Source organism: Carya illinoinensis, chromosome 3, assembly GCF_018687715.1.
Source record: "Carya illinoinensis cultivar Pawnee chromosome 3, C.illinoinensisPawnee_v1, whole genome shotgun sequence".
Lineage (NCBI taxonomy): Eukaryota > Viridiplantae > Streptophyta > Magnoliopsida > Fagales > Juglandaceae > Carya > Carya illinoinensis.
Window position 1 is genome coordinate 36,278,457 of NC_056754.1, and position 21,023 is coordinate 36,299,479.

At 40.0% G+C, this 21,023-nt stretch overlaps 1 protein-coding gene across 1 annotated transcript; it reads right to left on the reverse strand.

Moving 5' to 3' along the window:
* Positions 1-2,464: 2,464 nt before the first annotated feature.
* LOC122304753 (protein FAR1-RELATED SEQUENCE 5-like) lies at positions 2,465-5,635 on the reverse strand. Its single transcript, XM_043117014.1, has 3 exons — positions 5,572-5,635; positions 3,386-5,490; positions 2,465-2,479 (listed from the first exon to the last, which is right to left on the reverse strand). The coding sequence occupies exons 1-3, from the start codon at positions 5,633-5,635 to the stop codon at positions 2,465-2,467; spliced, it is 2,184 nt and encodes a 727-aa protein (XP_042972948.1).
* Positions 5,636-21,023: the final 15,388 nt, after the last annotated feature.

Below are 21,023 nucleotides of genomic sequence, written 5' to 3' on the forward strand. Positions count from 1 at the left end.
TTAGTGAACTCTACAAAGGAGCTGAAAGTTTTATGCCATTTTCTCCAGATCTTATATACTTTATTTGGATTAACCGTCACTATAGCTGGAAAGGAATTCTGGATTTTGTAATTGTTATCATTTTATTCAATTGGCTCGAGTTTTAAACCTTGCTGCAGGTCCCCTCGCGCTAACGTAATGATGTCTTGATGATTTAAAACACTTGAATGTAAGTTCTTAGTGACTGCACATTCATTGGTCTGAAAACCATCATTCTGACCAGTACACTTTATTGGTAACATGGGTATTATTTTGCTATTTCATAATTTTTATTTATTGCTATAGAACCCGTTTATTTACTTCTCACACGCACGCACAAATTTTATTTGCTTTTTCAGAATCAGCCATGTCAGCATCTCAATCATCATCTGTTGTTAATGATTTTCGCATGGAATCTCCAACTTGTTGGTGTGGTTTGAAAACACCACTAAAGACATCTCACACGTCAAAAAATCCCGGAAGGAGATTTTTCGCTTGCCCAAACTATAAAACGGTAAAAGCAATTTGATGTTATGGTTTGTTTTGTTGTGTACTTCCAATGGTTTGCTGCTTGAGGTGTATTAAGACAGTACTAATTGGGAATTAATACTGTGTAGGGAGATGCAAGGTGTGAATTTTTTGTATGGGCCGATATACTTCATTTGCTAGAGGAAAATTTTCGTGCCCGTGAGAATAAGGCGACAAGTATTTTGTCGAATGATGTATTGCAGCGCGAGTATGCTGTTCGGAAACGGGAAGATAAAGTGAGAGAGATGGCAAAGAATCTGAAAAAGCAAAAGCGAAAACTTCTGATTTTGTATTGGATTCTGACATTTGTAATAGTGTTTATTTGGTTTGCATAAATTATATGTAAAGTACTGTGTATGATAGAATGTGTGTTTTGCATGCTCCTTTTGAAGTGCACATGGTTGGTGGACCAAGACCATGTATTTAAATTGTATGGTGTTAAGACATTAACTGTGTAAAGAACTTTAGTCCAATTATCTTGTCCTTGTAGACTTGGTCCAGGTGTTATTTAGTGACATTGCTCAAAAGATGCAAGATATTTTATAACATTCAGTTCTTATGCAATTCACGTATTGGTGTTGGCTATAACTGATCCTAGTCTGAGTTGAAGGGCAAGGTGGATTTTTGAATGATTATTGCTTAGCTACGTGTTTCGACGTTCAATGGCAAAACTTACCCATTATTTTGGTAGTTCTAACATCCTGATGGCACTTCAATATTTACCTCATCATTAGGTGAGATCCGGTCCCACTTTCACAAAAAGATATCATTAAATCAAATGAAGAAAATGTACATTCAGATTCACCTTTAAATCTATAAGTCATTCAACATATTACCCCGTACAAATAGGTAATATGTGTGGCTCCATTTTCAAGTGCCATACAAGAAAGCTTTGCATACATATCCATTGGACTGTACAATAAATTCCCCTCATCGTGTCTTAAAATGAAAGATATACAAATGGACTGAGCCAGGCACATCGCACTTGATGGACATTATATCAAGCATTCAAAATATTTAAAACTATTTTTTAAATCTTCAACCATGAAGCAAGCCCACGTTCCTCTGCAATCCAACTTCTCACATATTCACCAGCTACAAAAATAGGAATAAATTAGTGGTATTCTTGGTTAAATGTAGCATAAAAAATGTTGGCATTAAACTCGCAGCCGTAATTACGTAGAAGCTAAATCTCTAAAAATCATTAAGTGCACAAGTATTGCATTATATTTATATTCAGCTTTCAATAGAAATAGAATACCACCCTTTTTATTGTTCCTGAAATAAAAAGGGTACTTTATTTGTGTTATAACTTCTTAACAATACTGCTAGAATATAGAGACAAGTAGGCTTTCCCTATTTAGTGACTGATACACCATAGATGCTATACCTCCTAGACATATAAATTATATGTAAATTTAAAAAATAAGATTAAGTAGCACAGCTGGATTTATTTCAACCTAATGGCTACACAAATTGCTCCAAAAGCTAACATACAATCTGACAGCAGGTGAAGCCATTAAACTAACATCAATTAAATGCAGCAGTTCAATAGAATCCCTAGCATCAAAACTAACATACAATCTGGGCATTTGTCAAATAGGTAGATGGATGGACCCAAGAATTTGACATCCAAAGAATTAAAGTCAGCAGGTCAAGCCATGAAATGCTAAAATGCATACACCATACATACTTTCTCCATCTAAGCTTCTCCCATTCGAAGGCATATATCTCAAAATTCCAGGTCAAGCCATTTCTTACATTGCTAACAATAAGGGATAATTAAAATTTTCATATATGACAAGAACTACCTGGGGGTACAAAATTGCAGTATTGTGCAATCAGCATGGCAGTATTCTGCTTGTCACCAGTTAACCTCCTTTGTGTTATTCCTTCTTTCCTTAACCTTTCTCACTGTTTAACCAACACCATCCTGAAACCATAAATAAACCTCATCAGCTGTTAAATAAGGTTGACATTTAACAGATGAACATAAGTATCATAAGTTGTTTTCCTTGAAACTTGGTTGCTGTGGAGCATCAGCAGAAAAGCCCGACTACCACACCTATTTGTTTAGATTAGGAAAATGACACCACTCCTTAAGTGCCTCTACTACTATACAAATGTAAATCAATCTTGTAGTGCCCAAATATAGATTTAAAACAAGTAGACGGGCTTCTATTGCAGTAACTCCAATATTTTGACAAATCATGTTCTAACCTTTGGCATACCTCATATTTTCTTGTCTTAAATTCTCAAGTGCCATATGTGCTAGTTTTGGACTGAGTCAGGGTTGTGACAACTCCCAGCAACATCAATAAAACCATCTTGTGATCTTTCAGCAGTTCCTAAAAATAAAAGGTAGCTGTTATATGCCATTTTTACACATGCAAATATTGTTGATAGAAACCCAACAATACATTTACCTTATGCAGATACCAAAACACATTGTTTTGCTTAATGGCACTCTCACTTGTCCAAAGGCCAATTATTTTGACAAAACCTCCTCCCTCATCTACACCAACACCCATTTCACAAAAATAGGAGACTCTCACAAAATCATTATGAACAACTTGCAGGAGATTGACCAACCCATCAAGTATTATATAAAAATTGTTAAATATAATAAAGATATAAATGAAGAAAATTTAATTAGACACTCGTTACTACCACCCAGGTCAATAAATGAAGTTGGTTAAGGTTGACATCCCGGGCTCTCTTGGGGCTGACTTTCATCTATTTGGAGTTTCCTGCAAGTCTAATTACAAGGGAAAATGTTCATATATTAGCATTAGAACTACTAAATATCAAGTAGGCAACTCAGTTTAGACTTGCATACCTGTTTTTTCCTCTTTGTTGCCATCTTCTCCACGGGTGGAACCTTTCTCTTATTTGGAGGTCTCCCTTTCCCTCGAACAACGTTCGGGCTTAAAATCTTTTTACCCTTATCCAATACCACCGTTGGGTTGGCCTGAGTTGATTGGAATGTCGAGTCACACGTTGAACCTTCACATGTTTTATCAAACTCGTCAACATAGTGCAGAAATGCATGGACTTTGTCATTGTTTGAGGATATTTTTGCTGCTAATTTGGAACATCTTTGGATCATAAGCTCGTAGTTACGCGTGTCTGATCTACCCCGGAGGTCATCATAACTACTTCTGATTAATGTGTAATGCCTCTTTAAGTCCTTTCTCCATCGATCTAGGAAATATACTCCTGGCAGAAGATTAATATTTCTCAACTGACAAACTCTAAGTGCATGCCTACATATAATCCCCCTCATCTCAAACAATCCACAAGTGCATTTTACCTCACACTCATCTTCGTTATAGTAAACTGAGTAATGAACTCTTTTGCTTTGCTCATCAAACGAAATTTCATCCAACACATCAAATGTTAAAATGCACCCTTGTGTGCTTACCAACCAACAATTACAACACATTAGGCCCATCAACTCTCTTTGGACCTCTTTAAACTTGGCATTCGTGTAGACTTTTTGAAACTGCTTCTCAATGTTGAAAGGGGAGACGCAGGGGATAGTTTGGTTGCTAGAATTGAAATCAGTCGTTGTCTCGACCTCCACTTTCTTTCTAAGAGCATTATCGAATTGGTCGACAAATTCCTTCAATGTCGTCCCAGCATGGACATACCCGTCAAAAAATACGTTCATACTTTCGGACCTCTGCGTTGTGCTCATACCAGCCCAAAATACACTCTTGAGGAAAACTGGAACCCAAAAGGACCTTTCCTCATATAAGGACTGGAGCCAATGGTTGCCTTGCAGATCATATTTTACAAGTAGTTCACCCCAGCTCTCCTCAAATTCTGTGGTGGTCTGTGAATCATATAATGAAGACTGAATGTCATTCTTCAACCCCAGGTTGAATTTGGCGTGCGATCCTAACTTCTCTGGAAGTTTGCGCATTATATGCCATAAACAATATCTATGGCGAGTTTCAGGGAATACAGTAGCAATCGCATTCTTCATCGCTCGATCTTGGTCAGTTATGATAGCTTTCGGCGCCCTACCCTTCATGCAATCCAACCACATTCGGAATAACCAAACAAAACTATGTGTGTCCTCGCTTGATAGCAATCCCGCCCCAAATAGTATGGACTGGCCATGATGGTTAACACCAACGAATGGAGCAAACGGCATACCATACCTATTTGTTAGATACGTTGTATCGAAGGATACAACGTCTCCAAAATACTCATAGGCGGCTCTACTCCGTGCATCAGCCCAAAACACATTCCGTAGTCTTCCATCATCATCCACGTCCATGTAGGAAACGAAACCATCATTCTGATCTCTCATTCTTTTGAAATACTCATTAAGTGCCTCGCTACCTCCTTTACCCAACCTTAAATATCTAGCTTTGTCTATGAAATTCCTACAATCTTTTTCTTGAAAAGCCAAATTATCATAACCCCCAGCGTCAACGACAAGCGAATAAAAATTCTTATTCATTCGTATACCGGCTCTATCGTTCAGCTCGAGGATTCTTTGACTGTATTCATCTAGATGCTTGTGCGATCGCAATAGTCTACTTTTCTTGGGGCTCACAGTAATATGGTTGTGAGAATTTTCAACAGTGGTGAAAACCCATTTCTCATTGTTATTCAACGTTGCATTTACCTTCGCTTTACAACCCGTTTTAGTTGTTGCCCGTGGTTTCGACATATTAGTGTTTGGCTTAGGATAGTACATTCCGCCACGGGCACAACCAATGGTCACATACACAGGCCTCCCCTCATCATCTCTTTTAGTCCTCTGTGTCCTTACCCCAAATCCCTCTTGCTTGGCATACTGCTTATAGTAGGCAATAAGCTCTTTTTCACTACCAAACTCCATACCGGATCTTGGTGGTTCAACTTGTACCTCATCATCCGGGACAACAGTGGTACCCTCTAAATCTTCATTTATGTCGAAGAACATTTCTATCAATGGAAACATAATGATGAATTAGCATCAATGAAATACTCAGAGAAATAAATATATAGCATCGAATAGTGTAATACCATCAGCATCATGACAACTTCCAACATTTGCTTCATTTTCAGATTCTACACTCTTTGGTGTCATCGACGCAGGAGGCGTTTCTTGCCTCAAGTCTTCCCAATTACTCGACGATTGGTATTAAGTATAAGGTCGCATCTGCAATTCAATAGCAGCACAACATACAAAATTTTGAATCACTATAAACACATGAATTAACATGTAAATTTTTGAATTTAGGGTAACAAACTCAAATATACCCCGAATGAATCTTCAACTCTAATGAAATCCTCCAAACTACTCGGCGGAGGGTAGTTCATATCGTGAGGATGCTGCCATTATGCAATTACTTAGATGAATGAGCACGTCAAACACACTTTAATAGAAAATAAAACATCAACCTGGCTACTCACATGGTCGACATTTGGATTTCCAAATACATTCTGATGCATGTAAAAGGCTTGTGAAGTCGACGTCGAAGGTCTGCGTGCCATTCCATCTTCCTCTTCCCCCATCACACTAAATTTAAGTCAGTCTTCTGAGGCTTTAAAGGCGAAGCAGAAAAGAAGTTTTATTCCCATTAAAGTCTGACAATAGAATCTGACACTTAATAAACTGTTTCAAATTATTGTCACTTCTGATTTTTTTATAAGATAGTTATTAAAGCAACCTATAAATTCCTGCAAATATCCAACACTGTTTATTTGGATGTTATTCACATTTTCTAAGGTTATCCATCTGACCTATCAAAAAGAAAGAAATAATTTCACAATTTCTAAATCAGGTTTTTCAGTTCAATAGAAGAAATCAAAGATTGAGCTTATGCCTCACAACATGCACACAGAAAGGGCAAGTTAAAGAGGATAAAGCCCTTTCAGTGGACTTGAAGACAACAAGAACAATAGAGCAATTGGGAGATGGCAAAAAAATTTGAAAAAAGATTTCAAAAAGCAAGTGGCCTAGAATGACAAAGTTACTCACCCAATAAACCAAAAATTGAAAGCACATATATTCCATTCTTCTTCCAAAGAAAATCAGGAAATAAGGCTCTTTCAAGTAGTGTAGAAAATGGCTTCATCACTCAATATATAAATTAATTGAAAGTATTTAGGGAACGATTGCACTTTGCATCAGAATGTCCAAATAGAACTTACCTATCAAGAAAAGGATTTATAAGAGTTCTAAAGAACCAAAAGCTCTATTGTACTAGTGGCAGTTTTGTTGGTCTTTGTTTTAGTAGAATGACTCAATGCAATAAGTAATAAATTACCAAGATCCATGTAGACAGTCGTATTCATAACCATATAGATGCCTAAACAGCATTTGTAGAATTGCTAGAATTATGTAGAATCTATTAGAGACTACAAATGAAACTAAGAGTGGGAATCAGCTCTGTGTAAACAAAACATTTTTGTTAGCAATAAGTGATATTCGCATTCCCTAATTTATTATATATAGACTAGAATGGGTCAATTATGAGACTTGAACGAAAAATCATGAACAAAAATATCAGATGCATCAGTTTCATGCTCCAACATGAACTCAAGAATCTGGATATAATGCTGATCAAAAGAAGTGTAAGTAATCCTTTCCCTACGGAAGAGCTTAAAGCAAAGAGTGGTGGAAATATAACATGTATTGGGAGTCTTCATTAGCTTTCTCTAAAATTCAAACTAGACCAGACACTAATTTTATCACATTCAAGTTTATATCGTGCCCGCTATAAAACAGTTAAAACTTCACAGTCTAAGGAACCCGCAGCATTTCATAGACTACAAACACACTAATCTGGTCTAGGCACATTAATTTTTTTTTTTTTTTTAGTTGAAAGGATAATCAATTCCACAAGTATACCACGTTCAAGCTTAGCCCACCACTTCGCTTAAACTCCAATAAAATTTTTGAAGATAAAGTAAGAACAGCTTACCCATTATTTTAACGAATGATGCATGCATTTCCCTTACAATGCAAAAACTCTGCACTATCAGAAGACCCAGCTAGCAGTACTAACCTTGTAAAAGGCACAACACACGATTAAGAATGTGTGAAAAACATGCAAAAAATTGATTCGAAATACAAATAATCATCTTTAATCAAACAATGTATGAATGAGATGCTTGAAAACAGAGGTCGAAACCAGAGGTCAAACACCATGCAAAAATGATTTTTTTTCCATGCCCTAATCCAAAATATCCATCTGAAAAAACCCAAAACTCACCTCTCCCAGTACACAAAATGAACGTAACCATATGGAAGTTCACTGGTCTGAAAATGTTTTACCTCCGTATGATCAACGACGGCGGCGAGGGACGGGGGTCTTCGCACTCCAACTGTTTGCTCCTTTCAATGATTTCCACGCAGTGGTGCCTCTTTCGTGTATGAAGTAGCGTCGCTCGGTGTCGCTGGGGAGAGAGACGGCGTCGCCGGTGGCGCTGGGCGGAGGAAGGTGAAGCTGGGCCGAGGGAGGAGGGGTTTCGCGGGAGGAATTCGAAATTTTCTGTTTCATTTCAGCCAACCGAAATATCACGTTTTTACATTTCTAAAACGCACGTTTGAAAAAAAAAAAAAAAGATTTAAAAATGACGCCACATACGGTGTGCAGAGTGTGCAGCTGTACAGTTGCGGATGCGTAGTCTTCCTCTTAGGGAAAATATAATTGTAAGTATAATTGTGTATTAATATGATGTGATTGATTAAAAAGTAAATTTTATTAAAAATAATGTTAATTTAAATTTTAAGTATGAATAAATTAATATTGATACACAGATTAGTATACGACTGTATTTGTATATAACAAAACTCTAATAATTATTAAGGTTAAGTTAGGATGTATTTTTAAATTAAAAATTTTGATTTCATTTTATTATTATAATTTTTATATAAAATATAATAAATAATTTAATTTTTTTAATTTTAAAACAATAATAATATTAAAAAATAATATTTTATTCAACTTTTAATTTTCATTTCAAATTAAAAATTCTTATATCAACATTTAAACTTAAAAATAAGAAATTGGGTAATAATAATAATATTTTAATAACAATTTATTTAATTTTAAATATTTATTTTAACTTATTTTATCTTAATTCGTTATTAATCTCCCTTAAATTTTAATATAAAATGTTATATAAAAATAATTTTAATCATTTTCTGACAATTTTTCAAATAAAATGTTTTTAAGTAAAATGTGATTGAAATTCTTAATAATCCAAACTTAATAAAAATTTTACTCGTTATTTCTATATCAGAAATTTGTTTTTATTTTTATCTTTTTATTTCTTTAGCTTAACAAGGTATAAGAATGATGAATAGAAAAACCCATATTTTAAATATTGAGTATTAAATGAATGATAATGGAGTAGTCTAATGGCTAAAGCTAAAGCGGCTAAACACTTGTATACATGACTCTGGAAAAATGATAAATATACAATAACTTTTACAATATTTTATATAATTATATTTTAAAATGAAGAGTATTTTTATAAAATAATTTATAAAAATAACCTCATTTTATAAAATTATCCTTATTTAAAAACATAATTATAAAATATATTATAAAATGTGTCGTGGATGTCATCGTTACTTCTTTTCTTCATTAAAGGCAACTTCCGTTTTGTACGTGCCAAAAACTCATTTACTTGCTGTTTTTTTTAGGGGTGGGCAGCGGGGCCCCGGAACCCGCTGCCCCGCCCCGTTCGCCCCGCCCCCGCATAGGGCGGGGCGGGGCGCCCCGCACCGTTAGGGCCGGGGCGGGGGGCCCCGACTCGTATCCCAACCCCCAGCGGAGGCGGGGGACGGAAACGGACCCCCTCGATCCGTGTTTCCCCCGCCCCGCACCTATATATATAATATAAATATATAATATATTATATATATTATATATATATAAGTTATATAAGAGAAACGGTGCCGTTTTGTGGTGGACAAAACGGCGCCGTTTTGTCCACCACAAAACGGCGCCGTTTCATTAAATACCCTAACCCATAACCCAAACCCCCCCCCCCCCCCCCCCCCCCGATCCCCTGATTCCCCTCCCCTCCCCTCCCGAGTCCCTTCACGGCTTCACCCCCTTCGGCCTAATCCATTCGGTGTTCCCTCCTCCCACCGGCAACCAGTCCGGCCGCCGCACGTATTCCATCATCCCTCTCTCTCGCACGACGCACGAGGCCGGACGCACGCCGCACGGTAACATTTCTCCTCCCCTTTTGATTTTCTCCGTTTGGTTATTATTTTTTATTTTTTTTTTAGTTTTGATCAGAGATTGGAGGTAGGATGGGGTTGAATCGGAGATGGAGGATGGGATTGTTTGGATTGTGTGCTGTGGATGTCTTCGGATTGTGTGATTGTTTGGATTCTCGATTGAATGGATTGTTTTTTTTCTTTTTTGTTAATTTCCTTGTGATTTGGACCCCTAAATTGATTTAGGGGTTTCATGATTGAAACCCCTAAATCAATTTAGGGGTTAGGGTTTCGGATTGGGGTTCCAATCCGAAACCCTAATTTTGAATTAGGGGTTGAAACCCCTATCAATTTTGGGTTTCGGATTGGGGTTCCAATCCGAAACCCTAATTTGATTTAGGGGTTGAAACCCCTAAATCAAAATTAAATTTTCATTAAAAAAAAAGTCACGAAGTTTATATATTCTAATTGAAAAGTTTTAAATGTATTTTTATCAGAGTTGCATTTTTTGAGTTGTTACTTGTTATGAATGTTGCTTTTATTTTTATATTTTTTAGACGTTGGAATAGAGATAAATGATTGGACAAAAATTAAGAGATGAAAATATTATAATATTTAAAATAAATTTTCTTATTAAAGTGAAAATTTAATAAGATAGTTTTTTTAGTAAGATAGTAAATTTCGGAAAAATATATATTTTTCTGTCATAAATTATTATTTCTTTTGTCATGTGGTAAATAAACTATTTTTTTAACATATATCTCATTTTCATATTTTTTAAACATCTTTCAAGATTTTAAAAAATTAAAAAATATACCAATATACTAATATTAATGTCAGTAACTATTAAGAAATGAATTTTATAAAATTAAATATATGAAAAGTAAAAATGAGAGAACAAAACTATGAAGCATATTATCAAGCACTTTTTGTTTTATTTAAAAGTTTTAAATAATTATAACTATTAGATAATTAAAATTGTTTCAAAAAAAATCAATTTGAAAATTATATAAAATCAAAAAGAGAAAAGAGAGAAGAATATAATGCCTATTAAAAAATGTATTTTAAAGTGGCCTATTAAAATAATGCCTATTTTAAAGTGGCCTATTAAAATAATGCCTATTAAAGTGGCCTATTAAAATAATGCCTATTAAAAATATGAAGCATCTCTCTTCGACTCTTCCTAATCAAATTATTTGGAATTGCTTATATGAGGTGTAAAAACTTATTATAGTGTAGCCATTCATATTATCATCATTATATATAAAAAGTACTTAATACATCAATAATAGTTATGAATGTAGTTTTTGCTGATTGTGTTGGATTGTACTTTGAATTTTTTTTTTTTTTGTTGGAAAATCAGGAATGTCTTCGGATTTCAGTGATAGCTCGCCTTCCCCAGCCAACACCCCTACCCCAGAAACTAACCCTACTCCTACCCCTATAACGAATACACCTTGCCCTGCTCCGAAGCCCACACAGGGCAAAAAACCTGTATCTATAGTTTGGCAACACTTTACCAAACTAGAGGGTGGGGACCCCAACAACCACAAGCTAAATGTAATCACTGTGGGAAAATGTATGGATGTCACTATAGGAAACATGGTACATCCTAGTTGAAGGTCCATCTAGAGGAACAATGCAAGAAGAGTCCAATATTAAAATCCTTAGTAGAGAAGGGCCAATCTAGACTAGATATTAAAATGGCTGATGGGAGTAGTGGGGCCGGGGGGCCAACATTGAAGGGGTATACGAAGTATAACCCCGATGAGTGTAGAAGGAAGTTAGCTCGTATGATTATCATGGACGAGCTGTCTTTTCAGTTTGTGGAGGGTAAAGGGTTCCAAGAATTTGTCCAAGAGTTGGAACCCAGATTTGTACTTCCTTCTCGTCACACCGTGGCAAAGGATATTAAGAAGATGTACCTTCGTGATAAAGATGTTTTGAGGGGCCAACTCGCGGGTTTGGTAGTTTGCCTCACTACCGATACTTGGACTTCTATCCAAAATTTGAATTACATGTCGTTGACTGTGCATTTTGTTGATGCTGATTGGGTTCTGCACAAAAAGATTATTAAATTTTGTCAAATAACTGATCATAAGGGTGAGACGATTGGGAAGGCATTGGAGGCCGCAATAAAGGAGTGGGGGTTGGAAAAGGTTTTGTCTGTGTCAGTTGATAATGCGTCATCTAATGATGTCGCATTGGGATATCTAAAGAATTATCTTAAAGATGCAAATAAGACATTCTTGGGTGGTGAATACTTGCATGTTAGATGTGCTGCACATATTTTGAATTTAATTGTGACTGAGGGGTTAAAAGATGTTGATGACTCGGTTGCCCGACTTAGAATGGCTGTGAAATGGGTGAGGTCTTCTCCTTCAAGATTGGAGAAATTCAAAGTTGCTGCAAAGGCTGCGGGCATAACATCGAAGAAGGGTCTTTGTACTGATGTTCCTACCAAATGGAACTCAACCTTCTTGATGTTGGAGGCGGCCCAGGAATATAAGGCAGCCTTTCAATTATTGGGTGATGAAGACATCCAATATGTCAAATACTTTGATGAGCACGGGGGATCACGAAAGCCTAATGATGATGATTGGGTGGTAGTTTCTACTTTCGTTAATTTTCTTGGATTATTTTATGATGTCATGTTGAATATATCTGGTTCTTTGTACCCTACATCCCATGGGTTTTGTCAACAAATATGTAGGGTAAAAGAAGAATTAGAAGATATGCGTAGGAGTTCCAATGAAAGGATGAGGGGGATGGCAAGTTCCATGATGCTAAAATATGACAAGTATTGGGGAGATTTGACTAGAATGAATATTTTCTTATATGTGGCTGTTATTCTTGATCCCCGTCTGAAAGTTTCAGGCTTGTTATATGGGTTGGGACTTGTTCACGATCAGGTATGGACTGACATTATTGGTGAATTGGCCCGAGATACCCTGAAAAAATTGTATGACGAGTTTATGGCAATTAAGGGTGGTACTACATCGAAGACACATACACCGACCCCAACTCCTTCTACAGACATCGTGACCGGGCCTCCTACAAAGAAGCGCAGAATGCCGTGGACTAAGACCCTCGCACAGAATCCTACACTAGTCCATCAATCTACGGAGGTCGTTTCTGAGTTAGACAACTATTTGTCAGCGGATATGGTCCAAGATGATGATGATCATTTCGATATATTAGGATGGTGGAAGAATTCCTCAAAGAAATATCCCATCATTTCTGAGATTGCCCGCTGTATTTTGGCCATCCCTATTAGTACCGTTGCCTCAGAGTCAGCCTTTAGTACCGGAGGTCGTATATTGGATCCTTTCCGTAGTTCATTGTCTCCTACAACTGTAGAGGCATTGATATGCACACAGAGTTGGACGATAGGAAAAGATATTCATGTTCCGGATATTTTAGATTTTAAGGAGACCGATGAGGGTGGTGATCAGTCTGGATTTGGACCACCTGGTAATTATTTTTTATTTTATTATTTTAATTTTTTTATATTCATTTCCATTTCATCGTTATTAATTTTAATATTAATTTTTGTAGTAACACATGAGACGTCTAGCACCTCTGCAACATAAAAATGTGTTCAAGCCCGGGCCGCCCCAACTGTCACACCTCTTGACTCAAAGACAAGCCACAGCTGACAAGCCTCTTTAGAATGATCAATTTTTAATGATTTGTAAAAATTTTGTATTCAATAATTTGTAATGTTGATACAATGTCCTTTGGACACTTTTATGTTTGTAATTTTGTAATTGTTTAGCCTTTCAATTTTGTAATAGCTTAGTTATTATTATTAGTTTATTACGTATTAGACTCTTAGACATAACACTTTTTTTTTCTTTTAAATTTCGGAAAAAAAAATTTTTTCTTTTTTACTTATAATTTTATGGGCCCAAAATGGCCCATTGCTGAGATTTCTGGGCCCAAAATGGCCCAAAAATTGCTTCTGGGCCCAAAATGGCCCAGAAATTGCCTCTGGGCCCAAGGCCCAGAAGGGGGGTGCGGGGGGCCGGACGGACTGGCCCCCCACCCCGTACCCCGTCATGCGGGACGGGGTACCCCGCCCCCGCACACTGGAGGCGGGGGACGGGGTGGATTTTCCCCATCCGCCCCATGCCGGGGGGGGGGGGGGGCTACCCCGCACCGTATGGTGCGGGTAGCACCCGTAGTTTTTTTCCTTACTGATGGCATTTTTTGTATTATATTTGCTCCTTTTTTCTTATTAATGGCAGTTTTTAGTTATAGGTCGCAAAGACTCATTTACTTCCTATTTATAATTATTAATTGAAGTTTTTTTTTCTTTTTTTCTTTTTTTGTGTCCCTTTTTACATATTTATGGCAGTTGCTGTTTTATACTCTGTTTTTTTCTTACTAATGACAGTTTTTGTTTTATATTTAGCAAAACTTCATTTACTTGCTATTTTTTATTATTAATGGATTTTTTTATATTTGGCAAACTTACATTTACTTGCTGTTTTTGTGACGCCCCCAAATCCCCACGCACGGACACGGGGAAATCGAGACGTCCGGATGATGACATCACGGGTCACCATCATAACGACGTGTGCCAAGTGTGTGCAGAGGCAACAAATGTGCACGAAAGAACACGCAGCGGATAACGAAAGTCATAACTAAGTCCCAGAATTTTTCTTAACATAATACAAGCTGTTCAAAACATACATAAATAAAATATTACAAAAACACAAATACGGTTTTAAACCAAATATAAAGCAAAGCATCAGCAACCCGGCGGAGCCGCATCCTCGGGCTCAGCCTCCTCCTCCTCCTCCTCGAACTCTGCACCAAAAGCTACGGAACCAAAAATGGTACCGCAAGTAAGTAAACCCAAACACCACCAGATAAAAACACATAGAACTCAAACAACATGGATGCAAGAAAAACCGATGCACATGCCCCGCAAAACCACATTTTTTTCCACGCACGCCAAAAACCCATTTGGCCCAATAAAAACATATTCTTAAAAACCACGCCTCGCCATTATCTCAGATAATGGCCCAAACCACCATTTTCCCAGAAAATGGATCAAAAGCCTCAAAACCAAAACTCGTCATTTTCCCAGAAAATGGCCCGCATCCGAAAACCATAAAAACAAACCGGTTATGCATGCACCATGATCTCCCCTAGGGATCATCCGCACACCCTGGCTCTGTGCCACACCGCAGGTAACGACTACGCATGTGACACCTAAACGAGCGATGCCCAGACTCGCGCCCTACGCGTACCTGGCCAGGCCATCCTCTAGCCCTCGCCAGTGAAGGCCACGGAGTCGGTGAGTAGAGCGATGCCCAGACTCGCGCCCCGCGCGTACCTGGCCGGGCCATCCTCTAGCCCCGCTCCCGTCGTCGCCCAGCGACAACTCAGGGGACGTCACTTAGTATTATCCACTCCCGAGTGACCAGAGGAGCTCCACCGAGATAATAACCCATCTCGGCTTGGGCTCGTGAGACACACGCACCCGAAAATCCATTCACGTCAGCAAAACAGGGTTTCTCAAATAAAATAAATACACAAGCATGCGCCATGCAAATGCAATTATCAATGCTCCAAAACAAACAACCAACCATAAAACAATAAATCAAGCAACTCCGTCTTCCATCCATCCGACCCCCGAACTCCTCGGATTCAGTCCGGAATCAACCAACCAACAGCAGATAAATTAATGAAAGAGCAATATATATATTTAAATCTGAAAATAGGGTTTGGAAAATACTTACAGCGCTATATGGCAATTTTAGAAAACACGCGGCATTGCAAACGGCGCCGAAAAAGCAACGTCACAGTGAAAATTCACTGTGGCCGTGGGTTGTGAAAAACCCACTTTTGAATGGGGACAAACTAGAGCTTGGGATTGATAGGGAATGGTCTAGGGATGGTTGTGAAGCTATTGGAAGTGGTGGTTGGCCGTGGGTGGCGGCGGAATCGCCGGAAAGAGGCCGGATTTCCCGAAAAGGAAAGCTAGCTCGTGGGAGCTGTTCCGGTGGTCGTTGGAGGCCGGAAATGGGTGGGTTAGGACAGCAAAGGACCGGTGATGAAGTGGTCAAGAAATGGTGACCGGAGGTGGAGCGACGGAGGCGGATCGGGGCAAAATCCGTGCAGCCTTTGGAGAGCTTTTCCGGCCAAACGGCCGGCCGGATGGGGGTGGTTTTCGGTGGAGAGGTGCGCCGGAGGGAGACGAACCGAACGGTACCGGCAGTGAGCCGCACAGTGGCCGGACGGCGGTAGATCGGGGGTGAGAGGTGTTCCGGCGTGAGGGAGAGAGAAGAGAGAGAGAGACCGGGGGGGGGGAAGGGTCGAGCGGGAAAGAGAGAGGGAAAAAGAAAAGAAAGAAAAAAAAAAGAAGGGAAAAAGAAAGAAGGAAAAAAGAGAAAAAGGAAAAAGAAAAGGAAAAAGGAAAAGAGATGTAGGGAAAAAGATGAGGTCTAATCCTCATTCCGGGAAACAAAACTAAACCGCCAAAAAGAGATTAAAAATCACAAAACAACTAAAGGCAATAAAACACAACATCAATTAAATTAAAAATAATTTTAAAATGCAAATAAATTAAAATAAATAACTAAAATATTAATTAAAATAAAAACAATTGTTTCAGTGAAAATACACTCAAAAGCGGGTCATCACATCCTCCCCTCCTTAAAAACAAATTTCATCCTCGAAATTTGCAGATCAACCACCAACTTAAAGCAAGCCACAAGAAAGCCCCTAAACCAACTGTGATCAAGATTAAGACACATACCTTCTCTATTCGAACAAATACGGGTACTGCTCCCTCATGTCCGCTGCTCGCTCCCAAGAGAAGTCTTAAGCTAACGGATCTTCCCAAGCCACTTTAACCAAAGGTATCGTCTTGGACCTCAACTGTTGCTCCTTCCAATCCAAAATCTGCGACGGAACAACTTCATAAGTGAGATCCGGTTGCAACTGAATACCCGCTGGGTCGACGAAACGTGGCTCTTGCTGTCCAAAGCTCTTCTTCAGGGATGATATGTGGAAGACATCATGAACATCCCCAAAATAATCTGGCAAAGCAACTCTATAGGCGACGGATCCTACCTTTTCCAGAATCTGAAAAGGGCCGACATACCTCAGATCCAACTTCCTCTTCTTACCAAAACGCTTAACACCTCTCATGGGAGAGACTTTAAGGTAAACCCAATCACCAACTTCAAAAGACAACTCTCTCCTCCTGGTGTCAGCGTAGCTTTTCTGGCGACTCTGAGCTGCCGCCATTTTGTCTCTGATGACCCGGACTTGGCTTTGCATTTCTTGAATTATTTCGGGTCCAATTATCCTACTCTCCCCAACTTCATCCCAACACAAGGGCGACCTGCACTTTCTCCCATAAAGAGCTTCATAGGGAGCCATCTGAATGGTCGCATGGAAGCTGTTATTGTATGCAAACTCGATGAGCGGCAAATGGTTTTCTCAACTTCCTTGGAATTCCATGACACATGCTCGCAGCATGTCTTCTAGGGTCTGTATTGTGCGTTCTGACTGGCCGTCTGTTTGCGGGTGATAAGCAGTACTGAACTTCAACTTAGTACCCAAAGCTGCCTGCAAACTCTTCCAGAACTGCGATGTGAACCTCGGGTCTCGATCCGACACTATACTCTTTGGTATGCCGTGCAGCCGCACTATCTCCTTGACATACAAGCGGGTCAACTTACCTAAAGAGTCGGTGTTATTAACAGGCAGAAAATGAGCACTCTTCGTTAACCGGTCCACAATCACCCAAACAGAATTCTTCCCACTAGGCGTTCTCGACAAACCCACTACAAAGTCCATCGTGATGTCATCCCATTTCCACTCAGGAATAGGGAGGGGTTGGAGCATACCTGCAGGTCTCTGATGCTCGGCCTTTACCTGACGGCATGTGTGGTATTTCTCAACATATAAGGCGATGTCCTTCTTCATTCCATCCCACCAATAACTTTTCTTCAAGTCCCGATACATCTTTGTACTGCCGGGATGAACTGAATAAGGGGCCGCATGAGCTTCCGCCATGATCCTTTCTTTGAAATCTGAGTCCTTGGGGACCACTCTGCGATCTCGGAACCGAAGTATCCCATCGTTATCCATGCTATAATGCAACGGCCCTCGAGATTTTCTGACTCTTTTTCTGATGTTCAGCAGCTTCGGATCCTTTCTTTAGAGAGTCTTCAATTCTTCAAAATTAGTTACCTGAATATCAAGAATTGAAGATAAAACCTCTTCTTGCTGCAAACTCTCTATAAGGAGCCTTCTCATCCCACAAAGCAACGAATCCATTTCTGACGGCTCGGCTTCATCGTCCAAATGTGACTTCCGGCTCAAGGCATCAGCAACTATATTAGCCTTCCCCGGATGGTACTTGATCTCACACTGATAGTCACTGATTAGCTCCAGCCATCGCCTCTGCCTCATGTTCAGATTTTTCTAGGAAAACAAATGCTTCAAGCTTTTGTGATCAGTAAATACCTCGCAAGCTTCCCCATACAAGAAGTGCCGCTAGATCTTGAGGGCAAAAACAATCGCAGCCAATTCTAGGTCGTGCGTCGGATAATTCTTCTCATGGTCCTTTAGCTGACGAGATGCATAGGCTACAACCCGTCCTTCCTGCATAAGGACACAACCCAAACCAAACTTAGACGCATCACTGAAGACTACGAATGGCTTATGCGGTTCTGGGAGCGCTAACACTGGTGCCGTCGTCAACCTGTTCTTTAATTCCTGGAAGCTTCTCTCACATTTCTCTGACCAAACAAATTTTGTATTCTTCCGAGTCAAAGCTGTGAGAGGTCCGGATAGGCGAGCAAAACCCTCTACAAATCTTTGGTAATACCCCGCCAGCCCCAAGAAACTCCGAATCTCGCGCACTGTAGTCGGGCGCTGCCATGACAAAATGGCTTCTACCTTACTAGGATCAACAGCCACTCTGCCTCGGGAAATTACATGCCCAAGAAATTTAACTTCTTCCAACCAGAATTCACACTTGCTGAGCTTGGCGTATAGCTAGTGTTCTCTCAATCTCTCAAGTACTAGACTAAGATGATACACATGCTCTTCAACATCTCGGGAATAAATCAGTATATCATCAATGAACACTACCACAAAGGAATCCAGATAAGGTCGAAACACTCGGTTCATCAAATCCATGAAAGCTGCAGGGGCATTAGCTAACCCAAACGGCATCACCTTAAATTCATAGTGTCCATACCTCGACCTGAAAGTAGTTTTAGGCACATCCTGGTCTCTGATTCTCAGCTGGTAGTATCCCGACCTCAAATCAATTTTAGAGAACACGGCTGCTCCTTGAAGCTGGTCAAATAAATCATCAATCCGCGGGAGAGGATATTTATTTTTGATGGTCACCTTGTTCAATTCCCGATAGTCAATGCACATACGGAGGGTTCCATCTTTCTTTTTAACAAATAAAACTGGTGCACCCCACGGCGACGTACTAGGCTGAATAAATCCCTTCTCTACCAACTCTTGCAACTGAGTCTTCAACTCTTTTAATTCAGCCGGTGCCATGCGATAAGGAGCTTTATGCACAGGAGCCGCTCCAGGTTCCAAGTCTATAACAAACTCCATCTCTCGCACAGGGGGTAGTCCGGGCAAGTCATCCACAAACACATCGGGGAATTCTTCCACAACTGGAATGTCTGCCAAGGACTTCTTTTCAGACGGCGTGGACACCATCTGAACCAAGAATGCATCCGCTCCCCATGCAATATCTCTCCTTGCCTGAATCGCCGATATAATCATCGGCTTTTCTTTTAATCTACTCCCCGCAAATTCCAGACAATCACCATCTGGAAGCTGAAAGCTAATTATCTGACTTCTGCAATTAATACTCGCAGAATATCGGTATAACCAATCCATCCCGAGGATGATATCAAAACCCAACAGCTTGAACACCACCAAATCAGCATCTAGGAATCTTCCCTCAAAATTTAACGGGCATCCCAAGGCAACCTTGGAACACCACACCATCTCACCATCGGATAGAGCCACTACCATAGCCTTCGGCAACGGTTCCGTAACCAAATTACACATCCGTGCAAACGTGGAAGACACAAACGATTGTGAAGCACCGGAATCAAACAAAGTACAAGCATAAAACTCATACAAACGGACTCTTCCTGAACCAAACACACAACCCATGAAATCCAAAAAGCAAAGAATAAACCAAAAACACCAAAAGAAATAAATCCAACTTAAAATTAAATTAATCCATACCTGTGATTACTCCAGCATCATGGGTCGCTGGTGCCTCATCATCCACCTCTCCGGGTGTGACAGCATAAACCCGGGCTTGCACTGTTTGTCTCGGGTTTGTTCTTCCACCGCGTCTACCTCCACGGCTTCCTTGAGCTGCTCTTGGACATTCTCGGGCAAAGTGACCCTGCTGGCCACAATTATAACATCGAGCCCCACCAAAAGGGCACTCACCCACATGGGCTCTATTACAAACTCCGCATACAGGCACACATCCTCCCATGCGAACACTTGAGGATGCTTGCGGTCGAGTCCCGGTCCGCTGAACAAATTTCTGAGGCGAACCCGAGCTGCTTCCTTCACCAGAAAAACTCCGTCTCTTATGCCCTGGAGGGGAGCCCATACTCAGATTGTTTTCTCGTTCCACCAGGGTGGCCACATCCACTAATTCCTGAAAAGTGGATATCCGATGGCTGACCACCATACGGTGTATATCAGGGCGCAGTCCCTCCTGAAAATGATCAGCTCGCATCTCCTCTGTGGCGATAAGGTAAGGAGCAAATCGCTCAAGTTCTATGAATCTCCGGGCATACTGTTCCACTGTCGCGCCCCCTTGGACCAAATATGAGAACTCTCTCGCCTTTTGCTTCCTTACTGATGCGGGAAAGAAGCGGTCATTAAACTCCTTCTTGAAACGTTGCCAGGTCACCGCAGCGAAAGATCCCAATTCTGATTCTAGCATCACTCTTTTGGTATCCCACCAATCAAACGCCATGCCTTGCAAGAGATAGCTGGCGTAGAGTACTTGTTGCGCCTCGGTGCATCCACACACCTCAAAAGTTCTCTCCAGGTCCTTGATCCATTTTCCAGCTCGAAGCGGATCCTCTTCTCCAGTGAAGTGTGGAGTCCTATGCGCCATGAAGCGCTCATAGGTGCACCCAGCTTGCACCATGCTGCTAGATCCTCCCGGGTAAGGCCAAGGCCCTCCCTGATATGGCCAAGGACCTCCTGGTTGCAGCCAAAATCCTTCTTGTTGCGGACAAGGCCCTCCTTGTGG